Below are 18,380 nucleotides of genomic sequence, written 5' to 3'. Positions count from 1 at the left end.
CCCTAGCTCTCTCCTGACAATGGCTTTTCGAATGTTTGCGGTGTTGGCGCTAATCATCCTGAGCGTAATTGCTATTCGCGTTAAGCTCCCTTTTCCGACGGGAAATTTCGCTGCTCCGATGTTTCTCACTTCTCCAGCGGCTTCTACCGACGACGACGAAGTCCACGACCTTGTATCAAATGTCATCTCTGAAATAACTCCATTTCAGGCAATATCTCCGTTTCCGGTACCGTCTCCCGACAACAACGATAACGACCTAATCTCAAGGTTATCTCCGTCTATACTACCTCCATTTCAAATTAGATTACCCTTTTGAGAAAATTTTTTATCCCAAAATACTTAAGCCTCTCTCTTTTCAACGCACATTTATCTACAATCTTCCATACTTACCCTTACTTATTTATCATTTCCAATATAACATATAGCTAATACAATTGAAAGTCAAAACAATAAATATGGGTAGAGATGGAAAAACGAAGAATCATTTAATACTCCTTAATATGTGTGAAATGAGTAAAAGACTTATCTAAATTGGGATTGAAGGAGTAATATATATAGATCTATTTGCTTCGGCTAATAGTTAAATCGGTTTTTCTATGGTGTGCCCATGGGCACATGTTAAGCACCAAAATCTATGGATTTAGAGGGTTTTGATTGGCTTACACTCTTCAATAATGATGGCCCCCCTGCATTTACAACAACCACACCAATCAAAACCCTCTAAAACTATAAAATTCTGTGCTTAGCATGTGCATTTAATAATATTTTACTGACTACGCTACATTTAATAATAATAGTCGAATTAGTGGAAGGTTAAAAATGTAACTTCTCGTTAAAAATTTACTGCATTAGTCAATTCCTGCCGCTCCATCTGCCCTTTCCAGAACATGGCTCCTAAAATACCTGTTTGAGTTTGTTTGGTAGTCTCCTCTCATTGAGCAGTGAAATGAGAAATCATCTTCACCACCACCCATCTCTCTCCCTCACTCTCCTCTTCTCTCTCTCCGTCGCCGCCGGCTCTCTCTCCAACCCCAACTCCAAACACTCTCTCCGTCGCTTCAGACCCGTCTCCTCCGCCACCCCTTCTCATCTCATCTCCCTCCTCGGCTCTCCTCAGCAAGCTTCCTCAGTCAACGCTTACGAAGCTCGCCAGCTCCAGTCTTGCTTCAAGTTCATTGTTCCCTTTGACCCGACCCGACCCGGATTGGATTTTGGATCTGGGGTTGACCCCGTTCGGCGTGTGCTGAGTGGGGGAGGTGTGGAGAGTGGACTGGTCGAGGCGACCCGACCCGGGTTTGGGTCGGGTTGGCCGGAAATGAGGAGGGAGGAGGAGAATGAAGCTGTGTGGTGGCCACCGGAGGCGGTGAGGGAGCTTGCGAGAATTGCGGTTGATTCGGGCGGGGATGTGGGGGCTATACAGTGGGCCTTGGACCCAAGTATTATACCTGTAAGTTTGTATTGAGTATATAAAGATTAAAGTGAGTTCTGTTAATGTAATGGGGGCCAACACCCAAAATGTGGAGGCCAGAGTAATGTATATTTATAAACATTATATCAGCAAGGAAATGGCACAACTGAAAATAGATAAAGATGGGATAAGTAGTGCCTTGAAATTAACTAGGGAAGTAAGGCATAAAGCACCCTACACTACAAATTACTCTACCACTGCCATATCCTTTACATATACTTTAGCAAACGACCGTGTAGACTACTAAGAGAACAAGCAAGAAATTATTGGCAATATGCAATAGTTTACGCTTGTTCTTCGTTACATTTTCCGAAAGTAGAATTTGAGTTCTTTTCTGTTAGTGTCAAACTTAGATTTGTTTTTAATTATTAAATACCGAGTAAAATGAAGTTCCTGATATTATAATACTCGATCACACATTCTGATTAATTATTAAATACCGAGTAAAATGAAGTTCCTGATATTATAATACTCGATCACACATTCTGATTAATTAAGCATTACCCTATTGGACTTTCTTTGAACTAATCCATGTATTGGATATCTTAAAAATTATGTATGCACCGTTGCATTTCTTGATGTGAACTTGTATTGGGACTGGCTTGTTGACATTAATGAGAATATAAGGATGGATGAGCGTGTTGAAAAACGATGGAGTTTAATCATCTCATAAATAAGATTTGTGCGTAATAAAGTAAATTTTCATTTCATTCCATTTCCACAAAACTCTCTTCTGTCCAACCAGATATAACATCCATCTGGATAGAATGGCTAATAGGTACCATATGATAATATTGACGTGTTACGGTTTTAACTGATGGTACGTCACATGAAACATTTTTGCTGTTGGTATTTATCTGTTTCGTATATATTACTTGTGCTATTTGTTTCTTATTGTTCAATGGTCGAAACAATCACCTACAACTATTTTAGTCTAAAACGATCTTTATCTCTAAAAACAATTCTGCCTAGTTGTTATATAAAGTACGTAGTCTATATAAATTACTTTTTGTAATATCTTATTCTTGTATCTCTAAATAAACTAATTTCAAAGGCTAAAACTTTTTATATATGTACCATGTAGTAGTACGTGCCATGGCAATCAAAGTGCTAATATCAAGTCCAATGAAAAAAAATAAAAAAAATCTTTAAGTATTTTGCTCTTGGCATTTTACATTTATTTTTCTTTTTTGAATAAAAAGGTTTAACATGAAATATCACCAATCATAGGTGAAGCACAACGTTGTTGAATCTGTTAAAGAGGTTTGACAAAGCTGATAAAAGCATTTAACTGATTTGCTTGGGATGTAGTATGATATTATACCTTTTTATGTTGTCCGTTATGTATACCTAGGTTAATTTGATAGGTACCTGATATTGAAGGATCAAAGGAAAACCGATGTGAGCTAACAAGAACCCCTTATGGACTGCAGTTTATAAGTGAGGTTAGTTTCAAATTATATATTCAAATACTCACTTCTAGTTGGTAGCAAGTTGTGCACAAAAATGTGTTCTGTATCATAAGTATGTTTTGTGTTATTTTGTAAAATAGTTGCTAAAATCTTGCTTATTATCTATCTTTTTCTGATCATGTAGGATTTGAATTCATACCTAGAATTTTTATTCAATCTTATTGCTGTTCGAGGTCCTGATGTGGGGTTGAATGTATCACTTAATCGCTATGACTTCTTTCATGGTCACATTTTTCTTGCCTCTGATTCAGGGAGGCTTGGTATATTGTAAGTCAGTGTTAGACTGCCTGCATACATTTATATGACTGTATTTGTTACTGTTGTTATGTATAATGTGTAAAACTGAAAAGGAGATTTGGGGAAACTGGCATGTTTGGTTTTTACAGATACTTTATATGACTTGCAAATAATATGGCTGTGTAATAAGAGTCGAGAATTACACTTTTATAATAAGCTTTCACTTTTTCCAGTCTATTTATGAATAATTAGGATATTGTTATTGAGTCTTGGGACTACAACTAGGGGCTTTGTTACGAACTCCGATTACTTTTCTGCCTAAAGCCCTTGGAAAACCGAAAGTGTTGCCCGACACCCGAAAGCCCAGAAGTGCAACACTAGCGTAGCCAACTTGACAACTAGCCCATTATCATTATAGTTGATTGGGGTTAAATTCTACAACATTTCATAGCTTATACAACATTGATGTGGTACTAGTGTTGTTAAAGGCGATATGCGCACCGAAGCACAAAGGCCTCACAGGGCATAAGCGCAACGCCCGTATTCATCGAAAACATGTAAAATTACATATATAGGCAGTAGATATTGTAAATTATTATATACTTATAGATAATAAAACATTTATAAGCAAAAGTCAGTTATCATAAATAATAATGCAACCAGATTACATAAATTCAAAGCCTAGAATAGTTTAAAGGTACAGTGGCAAAGAAATGCGAAGTTATCCACTAAATCACTAATCATCTTCTTCAATATTCACAAAATCATCTTCTTCTTCATTATTTTGATTCAGATCCTTAACAAATTCAATTTCTTCTTCATACTTGTCCTCATTCTCGATGATTACTTCATCAATCAAACGTCTTTTAGATGATGATCCCAGAGAAGTATGTTTCCCTTTTGAGGATCCCTTCGAGGCACGCGACCTATTATTAATATAGAATACACAAATAAATATAATTTCAAGTTATTAATATTTTGGAATTTTAAGAGTTGGGATTACATCTACAAAGTCCTAACTTCTGAATTTGACCTAGCGAGTAACGAGCCTCTCCGGCTCCGGAAGCAATTTCAATATCCTTGTATGTTAATCCGTCCACTTCCGGGAAAACATACTCGTTCTCATTATTTTCACCATATCTGTCAAAGCTTCCAACCAACCATTCATTGCTTTCGTCAATTACGTGCAATGAGATGTGATCAATGCAGTTATAGAGTTCATATCTATGCTTCAAAGGTCTATTGTACTTGAGCTTGACAAACCAAATCATTCAATTTTTGTTGTTCAAGTCGGTTCTTTTTTTTGCTATGAAGGTACACAGAGTAAACAAACACTTTGGCACTTAAATATCATAGCATAGAAAAGTTACCGACTTGAACAACAAAAATTGAATGATTTAGTGTTTGTCAAGTACAAGACCTTTGAAGCATAGATATGAACTCTTTAACATCATTGATCTCATCTCATTGCACGAAATTGACGGAAGCAATGAATGGTTGGTTGGAAGCTTTGACAGAGATGGTGAAAATAATGAGAATGAGTAAGTTTTTCCCGAAGTGGACGGATTAATATACAAGGATGTTGAAATTGCTTCCGGAGAGGCTCATTACTCACTAGGTCAGATTCAGAACTTAAGACTTTGTAGATTTAATCCCAACTCTTAAAATCTAAAAAATTAATAACTTGAAATTATATTTATTTCTATATTATAATAGGTCGCATGCCTCGGAGGGATCCTCAAAAGGGAAATATAGTTCCATGGGATCATAATGTAAAAGACGTGTGATTGATGAAGCAATTATTAAGTATGAACAAGAATTTGTTGAGGATCCGAATCAAAATATTGAAGAAGGTGATTTAGTGAATAACTTTACACTTCTTTGCCACTCTGCCTTTAAACTATTCTAGGCTTTGAATTTATGTAATCTAGTTGCATTATCATTTATGATAATTGACTTTTGCTTATAAATGCTTTATTATCTATAAGTATATAACGTTTTATAATATGTACTGTCTATATATGTATATCTTACATGTTTTTTATGAATCCGAACATTGCGTTTTGGTGCGCAACACTGTTTTAGCCCCAAATATGTTGTCTAACTTTACAGTTTTTTACTCTGATCACGGGGCTCATTTTTCATTCTGGTCAAGTTGCCTAACGAGGTTCAGGATGTTGAAAATTAGTGTTAGCGGAAGAAATATGATGTAGTTGTGGAATCTTCTTTAAAAATTGAGAGGAGTTTTTATTAATGCGTTCCATATACTCATTATCGCTATAGCATTAGGATATAACATGCACAGATGCACCTCTTTGTGGACCTCTTTTATGCTGGTATTAGTATTTCTGACCTATTGCCAAACAATACAACAATAATAAATAGATGCATTTGGTTGATGAGCAATAAGCTTCATTGATTTCCTATATCTCTTTGACTGGAAATAAATTTACTTACTATTATGATGATCTAATATATTTCTGGTGCCAAAATGTCAGGTTTCATGCAAAAGAGTACCCAGCCTTTGACAAAAATACATTTCCCTACAATATGGGCTACTGTCAAGCAGGTACTTTTGGCTTCTATTGCATCTATAGTCTATTACTCTATAGTCTATTACCCTGAAGTTTTGAACATACCTAAAATCATGAAGGCGTGATGTTGACTAATTGAGTTTATAATGCTTGGTTCTTGCAATATATGTGTGTTCATATATAAACAGTTAAACTCTCATTGAATGAATATCCTTCGGACCAACAAATTTTATTAATTTATCGAGATTACCAATATATTGATTATTAGATTGTCGAGGTTCCACTTATCATGCTTTTCAAGAATAAGAGAACGAAAAACTAAAGATGGGGTATCTGTATAGCCACCCCTTTCCTAGAACTATATTTTTTTACTTTGTGATTCTTAAAAAATTCACCAAGTCATAAAGTGTTGACTTTTAAAAGGCAAACTATTCATTCAATATAAAATCTGTATGATGAACAAAATTGTTTTAAATTCTATTATTTAATTGTCAGGGTCAAATGTGCAGTACGATGAATCAATGAACCTTCGGAATATTTTGTGGCTGGCTCCATTGCCTGATACATCCACTACAGCTTGGTTGGCACCTGGTACCTGTTCTCTTCATTTGGTTCAACTGCTGCAGATAATTTTTTGGCTCTTGACTCTGTTTATTGATAGTCAATGTTCTCTAGTATTATTTAACAATAAGGAGTAACCTATAATGGACTATCTTCAAGGATTGTGAATGCGGTCTTGCCATTTAATTATTTTTACAGTGTATTATCAACTGCCTTAGTCAGTTATTTGCACACTGCACTCACAATTAATTGCTCACTGGACTTGAGATAGTTTAAATTATACACACTCACAGAAATTACGATAATGGCCAAACTCTTCAGGTAATCCCGAAGAAAATAAACCAGAAAGAGTCTAGCTCCTTTTCTCACTCCTCGTTGAATAATGGTTTAAGAATGCCTAGCAATTTGACTAGTGACCTGGGGTGTACTCAGAAGAAGGGCCTGAAGAAAATTTAGGACTTTTAGATTTGACAACATGGACACATGTGGTTAATGCTACATAATGCTGGGGTCAAGAACCAGCTGCTGTCTTTTCTTCCTTATCAATACTGAGTATAGAAATTAAGTGATGTTAGAATATATGAAGGAATGAAACGTAGAATACTTGAGACTAAATAAATGACGAGCGTAATTTAAGCATGTGTGTATTTGTGTGGATGAATTTAAGTTTCGACTGCAGTTATGAGCTTTATTGTATTCACATTAGAGCCAGTACAATGCTCTATATACCAAATACCTATTGCTATTGCTAAAATATAGCATCAAAAAAGTGTTTATTGGTGCTAAAATAAAAGTTGCACTCTAAAGCTAGTTTCAAATTTAATTAACTTTTTTAACTTTTATCCAATTTAATATGCTTTTGGTATTTAGTGATGGACAATGCAATATATGTTTGACTCAACCTCAATTTGTAGTTATTTAAGATGTGCTTGGATCCATCCTTGACTTTTATAGACCAAGAACCAAGGATGCATCCAAATATGAAACCCCTTTTATGTTGGTTTATTTGCAATTGTTGCCATAATATAGCAATAGATGTAAGTATAGCATTGCATTGAACTAGCTCTTACACAATCGAATATATAAAATTCTGGAGTGTCAACGGGCATTATTCTTATTCTTTTGAGATTTGAAGTCATTATAATTCGAATTTAAATGTTTTCGTATGCTCATGTATATTTACTTTAGTTCATCATTAAAACTGTCACGATCTTGTCTTCGGTCAATATCCCTAGTACTTAACAAACCAACCAAATTTTTAATCCTTCGGCTTTATTAATGTAGTATAGATAGTTTAGATATAATGGGTAGCACTCCATAGCATACCCTCTTATATAGTTCCGTAGTACACCACTATAAATATATACATAATACAAATATTTTTTATATTTTTTAATGAAATATAATAACAAATTTTAATTAGTAAATCGAGAACGAAATTATACAAATTTTTTATTCCAAAAATCATTGAAAATCATGCAATATTCAACATAATTCTGCAACAGAATAATATTATTCAGAATTATTCTACTTTAGAACCAGTTTTAAAAAATCAGCTTTTTTGTTCAAATATTAAGTGTTAAATTATTTATAATATATGTATGTCGTAGTATTATATTAGAATAATATTTTATATTTATTCTATAATAGAATTTATAATAAGAATAATATTTTATATGTACTACGGAACTCCATATAAGAAGGACCTCCATGGAATGTTGGCCTAGATATATATGCTAATAATCAATAGAAACCTTTGTTAAACTAAAAAGTATAAATTTATCACAACCAGTATTATTTTAATTTTGAAATATCTGGACTACTCATTCTTGTTACTCTTTTATCTCTCTAACTTATCTTTGTCACTTCCTGAATTAATCACATGCCTGCTACCTCCGGCTACCATGTTTATTATTATGTGTATATGGTGTATGTATATACTTTTATAAACTATTTTTTTTTTACCTTTTCTACTTCTCTTTCCATTAGTCTCCACCCTCTAAAAATAACCATAAAAAACCATCGTTGACAAAGCAGTATATTGAAAGAGTTTATACAGCTTAGAGAAATCAAAACCAGAAAAGAGAGAAGACCTGTTCTAGTCAGAATGGTCTGTCGCAATTCAGGAAGATAGTAATTGTCACAGGTAGGAATAGTTTTGGAACATTATAGAACCTAGGGCAAATATGAGAACAGATGATTGGGGAGAATGTAAGGGGTAGTTCTGCGCTTGTGCAGAGATAAGAATAGGGAAGTCCACTTAGAGTTAATCAGTTACATAAAGTAGATGAAATATAGTGATGTTATCAAACATAAGTGGATAACACAAATTCGGGTCAATTTTCATATATGTATTGTTTTCATTAAAAGAAAGTGTGTTGTCACCACTCTCCTTAGTTCCATGGTGTGTGTGTCCCTGTTCCTGAGTCTGTAATTGTGCATGATTGTAATTTGTATACTGCAATCTCAACTTTTCCTGGTTGCTTTACTTTGTTATGATATTTAAAAGTTTGGATTTTGCATATGGACCAGATAATTGGCCTCATTTGGATTTTTTAATATTCTTTTTATAGGAGTCCTGGTAGTCTTGGATGCACGTCCAGATGGTATCATTTATAAAGATCTCATCCCTAGATATGCTCATTACGTAAGGACCTTATATGAAGGTATTTATTCTTCTTTATTGCCTCTTAGAAGTTCCGTCAAACAATTATTATAAACAACAGATATAATCTTATATATTCATATTATTTCTCTGCCAGAGGATTTTGGAGAATGTGTAGCTGATGTCAACTACCTGAATTGTGGAGGCGCAACGCCAGAATATAAGATATTTATATGTTGACACCCTTGAAAGGTATGGTATACTTTCTTTTTGTTGGTAAAGCTTAGTTACAGAAATTCAAACACACACAACCCTCCCACTAGGGCTTTAAACTCCCCTACTCGAAGCAGATAATATAAAATACTTTTGAGTTTGTTTATTTATTCAAATTTTGTCTGATTATGGTTTCATCCTCAGGGATGTAATTCAGTTGTGTTTACAGATATATGTGTACGAGACACCAACTTGTTGCTGACTGCTTGTTAAAGATCATTCGAATCTCAAACTCCTGGAAATGTACGAGTAAAAGGGAACTATGTTGCTGAAATATATAGCAAAGGAAGCTGTTTCCAGAGGAAGATGTTTGTCGTCTTTTCTTGACCTTCCAACATATGCAACATGTATGCAGGATGGCTGAGCTCTTGAGCGACAAATGCGACGAGTTTTAGATATATATAAGATTGCAAGAGGTTCAAAAACTGTTGGACTGCGCAATATGAACAAGATAAAATTATATATGAACTCCCGACTAAAGTTTGAAATACAGCAAGGAAAGTGTAAAGAATGTGAAAAAATGGTAGTACTTGAGCGTCCATCTCGGCGATGGTACACATTTTAAAACTTTAATGACAATGTAGGTGGTATTTACATACATGAGTTCAGATTGTGTGGCCACATGAAGGGAGATGTGGTACAAAACGAAGACTGATGAAGTGAGGGAGCTTTTATACAAGGAAGATTCAAGAAGCTTTGCGTCGGTTATCGGTTGTGATAACAGTAAATAGAGATACTAAAACAACGCTTGCTTTGAATCATTCCTTCGAAACATATTTTCATATAAAACAACTGCCTCTTAACATGTTTTTATAGCAAACATATCAACTGGGAATTCATGAAATCACATTCATGCAAATTCAAGACATCTGCAAACTCAACATATAGCATCAACAAAATTTGAATCCATAATTGTATGCCACTGATTAAAATATAATAATTCCATCTCCAACTCTTGATTATTTCTATCCATTGCACAGTAAGTAAACACAGTCCTGCTCTCTAGCAAGCACAGTCGGGAACAATATTCAAAGTCTAGATCTGACCATAACCTCCGGTTCAAATTTTAACACAAACGCCTCAAGTATAACCACCAAAGTGTAGTACCCCTAATTGTTTTTAAAATCCAAGTCATACATACTAATAAGGCTATTTCTTTCGCTCCTGAAGAAAGAAACTAAGAAACAAAGACAGAGATCTGTCCTACTCCATAAGCAGCCACTCATGTTAACGTCTTGGTTCAATCAGATAGCACCTGCGACAAAGTATAACACAAAGGAGTTACAAAACTAGAAGCGTGCATGATGAGACCCACTGCTTGCAGTTAAGGGCAAAAAACATACCGAAGGTGAGCGACGGGATCGGGAAATGCGTCTATCCCTGCTTGGACTTCTGCTAACCGATCTGCGGCGACGAGACTATAAAGCACACCATGTTCAGACACAGAAAATAAAACTAATCCAAACAACAAATATATTCGCATCTCTTCTACAAAACAAGTAATTTGACTTACAGCATAGGCTGGAGATCTAGATCTTGAGCGAGACCTGCAAAAGTTCGAAGAAAAAACCCAAATCAAAGTCCATTTTCTATAGAAATACTTCAAAACCTCTTATCCGAGGAATCTTCTCTCATTACACAAGTGAAAAAGAATTTTTAATCTTTGGCATCGTTCTAAAAGAGAAATGAGCGTGTTTGACAAAGATCAAGACATTTCTGTTTCTAGGTACGTTCTATAAAATGCCCAAACTAAAAAGTAGGCACTCAAATTTCAGTACCATGTTACAGAGAGAAGTAATCAGCATTCACATGTCTCACCGTGGTAGAGAAACACCAAGCCAACTAAAAAAAAAATCGAAGGGATCTACTGATTCATCCAGCTTTCAACATTGGTCCTAGTAATTAGATCCTAATCATCGATCTTTACAGAACAGTTTATTGTCTTTTAGTTTATTGTGTTCAGCATGCCCATTAGAGACACACACCGTATTACATATAAGAAATAATTTACCATAAGGGGATCAAGGCTGGCTAGAGCTGCCCATCCCTTAACAGCATAGCGCCACAACCAAAAGTCTGAGCACCATACCCATCAAAATCCTAACATGATATCCCCAGATCGCCGCAGAAAGCCAGATCTAGAAAACAAACAAGGGAATTCTTTATAATCGTGGCAGCATAACAGGGCAGTTTTAGATCCTTTCTCAATTAGGCCCATCTCACTCCGAATACTATTAAGAACTGTGTCGTGGCAAAACCATCCCTCTGTAGTCGTCATACCATTTTTCAAGGAACTTATTAAAAAAAATGGTGGTTCAAAATCTAACACTCTTGGGAATAATTATTTTGGCTAATTCATATCAGTTCTTAAAGACCATGTTACTTGCAGACTAGTTAAAGATATACTGACCAAATGTCTCGGAAGCTAATAACTATTCTCTCATTTGACATTTCCCAATGATGAAAAAGAGTTGGGGAACAGAAAAAGGAAGGGAATAAATTAATTCCTCCAGTATCTACTAGTGACTGTAGTTATTTGGAAATAAAAAATAAAATAAACTGTTGAGAATGATGTATTATCGACTTTTCTCCATGTTATTGACGATATACAGGAAAGAAGACAGATAGGCAGTATATATCTGACATTCAAGAAGAAGGTATGTGTGCAATTCCTGTAGTGTTTTCGAGTAAACGACTTGGGGAAAAATTATAGACATGAAATCAACCTTCACACAATCAAGAAACGATAGTTTGGCCAGAAGTCAGCTTAAAATTAATAATGTGAATGTGACGATGGATTACACTTGACTTTCAACCCAATTACATGTCAACCTTCAAAGCATGCAACATTTAAAGCATGTGCCACAAAGTGGCTATGACCCGGCTATTAAAAATAGCATTCGACTTGCAACACATTTTCAACTATCGCAAGTATTCAAACATCAAATCGATTTGTTCCGATGGTGTACATATTAAATTTCAAATGAGGAGCATATATTAAAAAAATAAGCTAAAGAATGAATTCGTAATAGCATTTGATTTTATGATTATTTAAGCATATCCATCAACGAAAGCAAAAATCAGATACTAAAACAAAGTAATGTGTAAAAATGAGAAACAACAGTATTTGCCTCACAAAAATCGACAAACTTAAAGGTCATAAAACTCATTTGAGCATAAATACCAAAAAGTTATGTACAAAAAGATATATATACTTAATAATCAGTCAACAGATGCAATAGGTGAAAAGACTAAAATTTGCAACTGAACGCAGGGAAGATATATACAAACATGGGTGAATACATACCGAGATATTGAGCGAGATGATTCAGAACGAATAGACCTTGAACGAGACCGAGTCCTGGATCGAGCACGACGAGGATGTTTTGCCCTTGGAGACTCGCTGCTAAAAACCCAGTTTTAGTCAGTATTCAATAAAGAATAGAACATCCAAGAAACTACAATATAATAGCAAACCCCTAACTCACTCTATACAATTTAATTTTGGGTATGCTGGTATTGAACTACATCTACAAATATATTAAAACAATTTTTTATGTATAAAAAATGTTCTTAATATGTTTAGTTCACAAGTGTAAAAAAATTGAACCTTCTGCTCCGGCTGCTATAACTGCGGCTCCGGCTTCTGCTTCTTGAATACGGACTCCGACTAGGACTCCTAGAGTAACCACGTCTCTCATCATATTCCTCAACCTATAATTAGTTAAAGAAAATTAATCTAAAAGCTTTGAAAATTTTGGAAAGAACTTGGACCATCCAGCACTACTTACCCGTATGTAGGCCTTCGAAAATTGATTTTTAAACAGAGAGTCGTCGAGTTTCCTGATCTGTAATATGATACGGTGAAGTTCAGATTAAATATATATTTGTGTATGTAGCAAAAATTTTAGGAACATGCAATACTAAACTTATGCATATTTCTTTTACAGTACATCTATCAACAATAAATAATTTCAGACACAAAGGTAAATGTAATATGCATAGTTACATTATACAGATACGTACTATGCCTAATTACATTATACAAATACAATGTAGCTAACTTACCGCATATTTCATGTCATCATAGTTTGTATAGTCTACAACTCCGCTGACACCTACAATTAAGAATAATAAACAACATCAACAACATTAAACAGAAACCTAAATCAATTTTAGTACTTCGATTTCAATGGAGAGCAAACATTAGAACCATGTAAGCTTCACTTCTCTATATGTAACAATCTTCTCTTTCTGCTAGATAAGAGTAATTGATTGCATTAATGGAGCGCCCCTGGAGTGATCTAAGCATGGACATCTACCAATAAAATTTACTTGATTAACCATTTATATATCAAACAACAACAACAATTATCTCTGACGAACTGCTACAACATCCAAATACTGGGCCAATACAGAAAAAGTAACTTGTTTGTATTTGAACTATGATAGAACAAAACAGGGAGAATACTTCTTTTATTAAAGAGATGAAATGAATACGTTTACTGAAGCAAAATAATAATAGTGCAATATATCTCTCACAAACTGTAAATATTTTGCTCTTCTATTTTTTTTGGAATCTGCCAAATCTTAGAGAGTACATAACAAAATTACAAAAAAGAGATAGTTCCCAAGTATACCAGAAAAAAAGTCATTGTCAGACTTGAACTCGGGAAACAAGTTCACAGAACTATAAACACAAGACAACAGATTTTTTTTTTTCCTAAAATTTGGTCGCTATGAACTACACTTACAAAATTTTAGATCCATTTCTTCGTCAAATCACCATAAACAACTCTGTGGATCTTATTTGAGAAAAGTCAAAACCAAAACAGAAAAATAGCAAGTCAAGAAAAACAGATTTCAAACAAGGATTGAAGATCAGTCTTTCTACGAAGCAAGCTTATTATTGTATATCTTTCTTCCTATTATCTTCCTCAATATGCATATAGTTCTAAAAAAAAAAAAAAAGACATGCAAAGCTGGCCAATTTATAGTTCGAATATTTGATCTTGTTAACGCAGGCCAACACACTTATATAACTGTATCACATTACTATCAATTACAAAGTATAGTCCGACCATATCTCTATTATGACATTTCATAGAACACCATGTGTCTTATATTTTTATGAGGAACCTAAATGATCTAAATATAGATTAAACTTGGTGAAAATTTTAATTGGATGGAGAACCTGAAAATTGAAGTCAGAGGTTGATTTGTAAAGGAAACAATAAAGACTTCTTTCTTTTTTGCAATTAATGGCGTGTCACTTGACAAATTATGCACACGTGTATGTCCAATACTGATTACAGGCATGCTATCCAGTCGATCAATTTTATGCCAACACACTCAGTCAATCAATTTTATCATGAATTACGACAATGTTAACCATTTGACTATGAGCCATAAATCATCATTAACTATCAATCATGACTCCATTACTAAATATGAACGTCTAATTCTAGATCAAATAAGCAAAGTACCGATAAAATCCTATGATGTATAGTACCCACTGTGTAAGGCAAATAGATGACCCGGTATTAGCATACATCATTCCCAAACATGTTTTCGACTGACTTTGTAAATTTGCAAGTTTAACAAAACTTTCAAATTAAGGAAGTTCCAAATATAAGCTACCCTTAAAACGTGATAAAAGGAGTGGAAAATTAATATCCAGCACTAATCTCATTTAGTTTTACCCTGAAATACATGGTCAGTGTCCTTCGCATAGATCCGCATACCCGAAAGGCCAATTTACAATTACAAAAGGAAATATTACTATCTACAAGAATTTTGACAAATTCAACATACCGCGTCCATGACCACGTTCTGGGTAAACTTGAGAGAAGCAAACATCCCCAGCACGACGCATGTGATCCTACAGTTAGATTTTATGAGAGAAAATTCAAATCCATATACCCAACAATATGGCCAAACAAGCTAGTCCATGGGACAGGAGCATCCATCCTTACCTTCAAGTCTTGCCACGAGGCAGAGGAAGGTAATCCAGTGACCAAAACTGCGAAGTAGAGGACAGGAAGTCTTTAGCACATGCATTTCCACCGATACCAAAGACAGCAGGTTATATAAACATGAAGCTCAAAATGTGCTTACCGCGATACTCAGACCTTCGAGAAACCCCACCACGGCTCCCACCACTACTGTAACTACTATAGCGATCCCCTGATGATGATCCTCGGCCACCATGTGCAAATTCAACCTTCACATAGACCAGAGGAACATGAACAAAAAAAAAGCATTTATAACCATTGTAACATTAGAACAGAAAGCAATAAGATCTGACATGCCAACACTAACCCTTAGCCGTTGCCCGTCAAATTTGTAGCCATCCCGACCTTCAATAGCATCTTCAGCATCACGGGCATCTTCAAACTGGATATATATGAAATGCAAGAACACTTAGAAAGAAGGATGACCTTGAAAAGTTAACATGCATTTTATTAATCAAGGTCCCCGTAGCAACTTTGCACTGCATATTCTTATTACAACGCAAAATCTTTCCAAATACAAACTTAACAACATAATTAAACCATATGTGAGCAGAAAACAACAGTCTGACCTCAACAAAAGCATAACCAGGCGGTCTGGGTGGGATTTTCAGATCAATTTCCACTATGTGCCCATACTGCACCAAAAGTAATTGAGACACAAACTTATTAAAGTAAGATTATTGAACAGTCTAAACAACTAAAGAAAACCATATGCTAGTCATCAAATCGTCATATATCACCTAGAGTAGCAGGAAATATATTTTTAAAAAGTTAGAATAGATTGTTGACTACAACTCTCAAATAGTGCAAAGTTACAGATACATGTTCGTATAACAAAAGTGATTGAACTATATTCTTATATGCTACGTTACCCGGACTCTTCATTTTGCCTCGAGTATCCGTGTCGGACACTCGACACTCGGACATGGGTATGGACACTCTGACACTTATTTTAGGCCAAAACATGTAAAATTTTAAAAATATTGCCGAATCCGACACTCGGACACGTATCCAGTTTGGACACTTTCAGCCGAGTCCGGGTAACATAGCTTATATGCAATTCATATGGCCAACAAAAATGATAAGGTTAGTCCTCTCATCTTAAGAATAATGCAATGCTTTACCAACCATCAGGATATATCCACCCCACTGAATTACAGACACAACTTGACCTTAAGCAGTTCTTTCTTATCATTTTCTCAATTCATCTGATGCATCTGGGGGTGACAGCAAATCACCAGCACTGTGTCCAGCTGTGGAATAACTAATAATATCAATTGACTTCTTAACATGTAGGAAGGCATCCAGTTATAAGAATGTGTATGTGCTTCTTATGTGCACAGAGATGAGTTAAAAGTTAAGAGACCTTGATATGCCCCCCTGCCTGCAAAACTACGAGACCTGGCTCGATGACATCCCTTATATGCCACATAATGCTTTAGCATGTGACATTAACTTCTAAAAAGGGGCCACCAAAGACGCAACTCTAGTTCGAAACTTTAAAGAGGCAGACCACGAATGTAACAAAATTTTGATATTTTGGTACCCCCGCTGTTAATTTTTTATAAAGTGCTTCAGTCCTTTTCACTAAATTATTAGGAAACCAAGATATACATGGAATAATATAAAATTAAAAAAAGTATAAAAGTGATTTCAGACGGAGTAGGGGTAAGACCATTATCAGGCATATAAAGCTTGAACCTTCATTGTCATATTAATATACATCAAAACACTGAGATGCACTTATCAGATATGTCAGCTACAGCTTAGAAGTGTATCAGACTAAAAATGAATGTAAATAATTGATTGAATAAATAACCTTGTAGAACAAATCTTCTACTTCTCTCTCCCGAATATCACCAGGTAGATTGCCAACATAGATGGTTCGACTTAATCTTCCACTCATCTTCCTGCAAAATTCAGAGTGCACATTTGTTAAAAAGCGCAACTTTAACATGAAAGCTAATTCTACGAGGAATCGCATTTGTTAAGGAACTGATTCTTGTTTTGTAAAACTGGTAGTCTTGCAGCCAAGTAAAATTGAGCATGCTCTTTAACAAAACCCTACTTTGGAAAAAAAAATCATAACTTTGAAAAACAATAGCAACAAATTTCACAGCACACGCATGCATTATTTTACGGAACATATCAGTTCCACAAGAACCCCTATAAAATTAACTCCAATTTGAACCCAAGTCCAGATAAACATAAACAGTATATAAATCCACTGAAAAATCTACAACCATGCTCATAATTCCCACTCATCAACACAAACCACAATCAAATAACAACAAATAAACATACAAACGCAAAACCCAGATCAATAAATATAATTACGCATACAATCATGCAAAACAGAAGAAGCCCAGATCAAAAGATCTGATAAAAACCTCAAAACATCAAAAAAAACACAGAATTCAATCAATTAAGATAAAGAAAAGTGATTAAAAGGCAAAAAGATGATAGCTTTACAGATATATAGAGAGATTTGAATGAGAATTGTAACCTGAAAGTGTGTGCAGGAGAGCTTTGTGATAGTTTGGGAATTCTTGTATGAGGCTCAAACGTAAGGAACATTCGAGAGTGAGATATACATTTGTTATATATATGTACACACACGTGTACACCAGATGTTGGGTGCAGTTGGGCTCGGGCCTTTTACTTTTCCCTTTTCTTTTTTGCTAAACTACTTTTCTCTTTTCATTCTCAACTAGCTTCTTAACCCGTGCAAAGCACGGGTTGCTTTAAATCACTTTCTTCAATATATGTTATATCTCGTTATTTATCTTTTTTTATATTTATTTGTATTTTAAATCATAGTATGTTGATGTCTGTATATACACATATCCTCACTTTTATGATATTTATTAAAAATATAAATACAAAAAATATATTAAAATTCGGTTAAATCGATGACTAATTGGTCGAAAATTGGATTAATAGGGTCGAAAATCAGGTAGAATATTAAAAATTTACAAAAATTTTGGGGAAAATTTAAAATTTTAAAAATGATTATATATATATATATATATATATATATTATTTTTACATATATAATATTAAATTAATTTTGAATAATGATCCTATTAATCATTCTGATTAATCGTTGATTTTCTGATTCCCGCTTTTTACAACACTAAATATTTATTTATTTATTATTAAATCATAATTATATATGATATATCCAAAAAATTATAAAATATACATTTTTATAAA

General features: G+C 34.5%; 2 protein-coding genes across 6 annotated transcripts; one reads left to right on the top strand and one right to left on the bottom strand.

Annotated features, from left to right (window-relative positions):
• The first annotated feature begins 876 nt into the window (after positions 1-876).
• Positions 877-9,748, top strand: LOC108202573 (uncharacterized). 2 transcript variants are annotated; one of them, XM_064084260.1, is made up of 8 exons: positions 877-1,447; positions 2,836-2,913; positions 3,065-3,207; positions 5,676-5,746; positions 6,207-6,302; positions 8,846-8,938; positions 9,035-9,129; positions 9,295-9,748. In XM_064084260.1, exons 1-7 carry the CDS (start codon positions 947-949, stop codon positions 9,115-9,117), a joined length of 1,065 nt encoding a protein of 354 aa, XP_063940330.1. In that variant the 5' UTR covers positions 877-946; the 3' UTR covers positions 9,118-9,129; positions 9,295-9,748. The 2 variants fall into 2 exon arrangements, with proteins under 2 accessions (XP_063940330.1, XP_063940331.1); XM_064084261.1 differs by having other exon boundaries at positions 9,320-9,459.
• Positions 9,749-10,076: 328 nt separating this feature from the next.
• LOC108202574 (serine/arginine-rich splicing factor SR30) lies at positions 10,077-17,820 on the bottom strand. 4 transcript variants are annotated; one of them, XR_010287496.1, is made up of 15 exons: positions 17,671-17,820; positions 16,984-17,074; positions 15,734-15,799; positions 15,472-15,546; positions 15,268-15,373; positions 15,126-15,172; positions 14,965-15,031; positions 13,219-13,268; positions 12,942-12,998; positions 12,761-12,864; positions 12,458-12,556; positions 11,162-11,288; positions 10,664-10,697; positions 10,494-10,568; positions 10,374-10,405 (listed from the first exon to the last, which is right to left on the bottom strand). XR_010287496.1 is itself a non-coding variant. In XM_017371035.2 (14 exons), the coding sequence occupies exons 1-14, from the start codon at positions 17,739-17,741 to the stop codon at positions 10,391-10,393; spliced, it is 957 nt and encodes a 318-aa protein (XP_017226524.1). In that variant the 5' UTR covers positions 17,742-17,820; the 3' UTR covers positions 10,077-10,390. The 4 variants fall into 4 exon arrangements, 2 of the variants coding, with proteins under 2 accessions (XP_017226524.1, XP_017226525.1); XR_001803150.2 differs by having other exon boundaries at positions 12,458-12,553; XM_017371035.2 differs by lacking the exon at positions 11,162-11,288 and having other exon boundaries at positions 10,077-10,405.
• Positions 17,821-18,380: the final 560 nt, after the last annotated feature.

This window comes from Daucus carota, chromosome 9 (assembly GCF_001625215.2).
Source record: "Daucus carota subsp. sativus chromosome 9, DH1 v3.0, whole genome shotgun sequence".
Lineage (NCBI taxonomy): Eukaryota > Viridiplantae > Streptophyta > Magnoliopsida > Apiales > Apiaceae > Daucus > Daucus carota.
This window is presented reverse-complemented; position numbering and strand designations above follow the sequence as displayed.

Bases quoted from the DNA above. Each gene is read 5' to 3' on its own strand.
- LOC108202573 (XM_064084260.1), top strand. From the start codon at position 947: ATGAGAAATCATCTTCACCACCACCCATCTCTCTCCCTCACTCTCCTC. The intron at 1,448-2,835 runs GTAAGTTTGTAT...TTAATTTGATAG, and splicing joins TGGACCCAAGTATTATACCT to GTACCTGATATTGAAGGATC. The intron at 2,914-3,064 runs GTTAGTTTCAAA...CTGATCATGTAG, and splicing joins GACTGCAGTTTATAAGTGAG to GATTTGAATTCATACCTAGA.
- LOC108202574 (XM_017371035.2), bottom strand. From the start codon at position 17,741: ATGTTCCTTACGTTTGAGCCTCATACAAGAATTCCCAAACTATCACAA. The intron at 15,374-15,471 runs GTTAGTGTTGGC...GTCTATGTGAAG, and splicing joins TTGACGGGCAACGGCTAAGG to GTTGAATTTGCACATGGTGG. The intron at 13,269-14,964 runs GTATGTTGAATT...TCTTAATTGTAG, and splicing joins AGAACGTGGTCATGGACGCG to GTGTCAGCGGAGTTGTAGAC.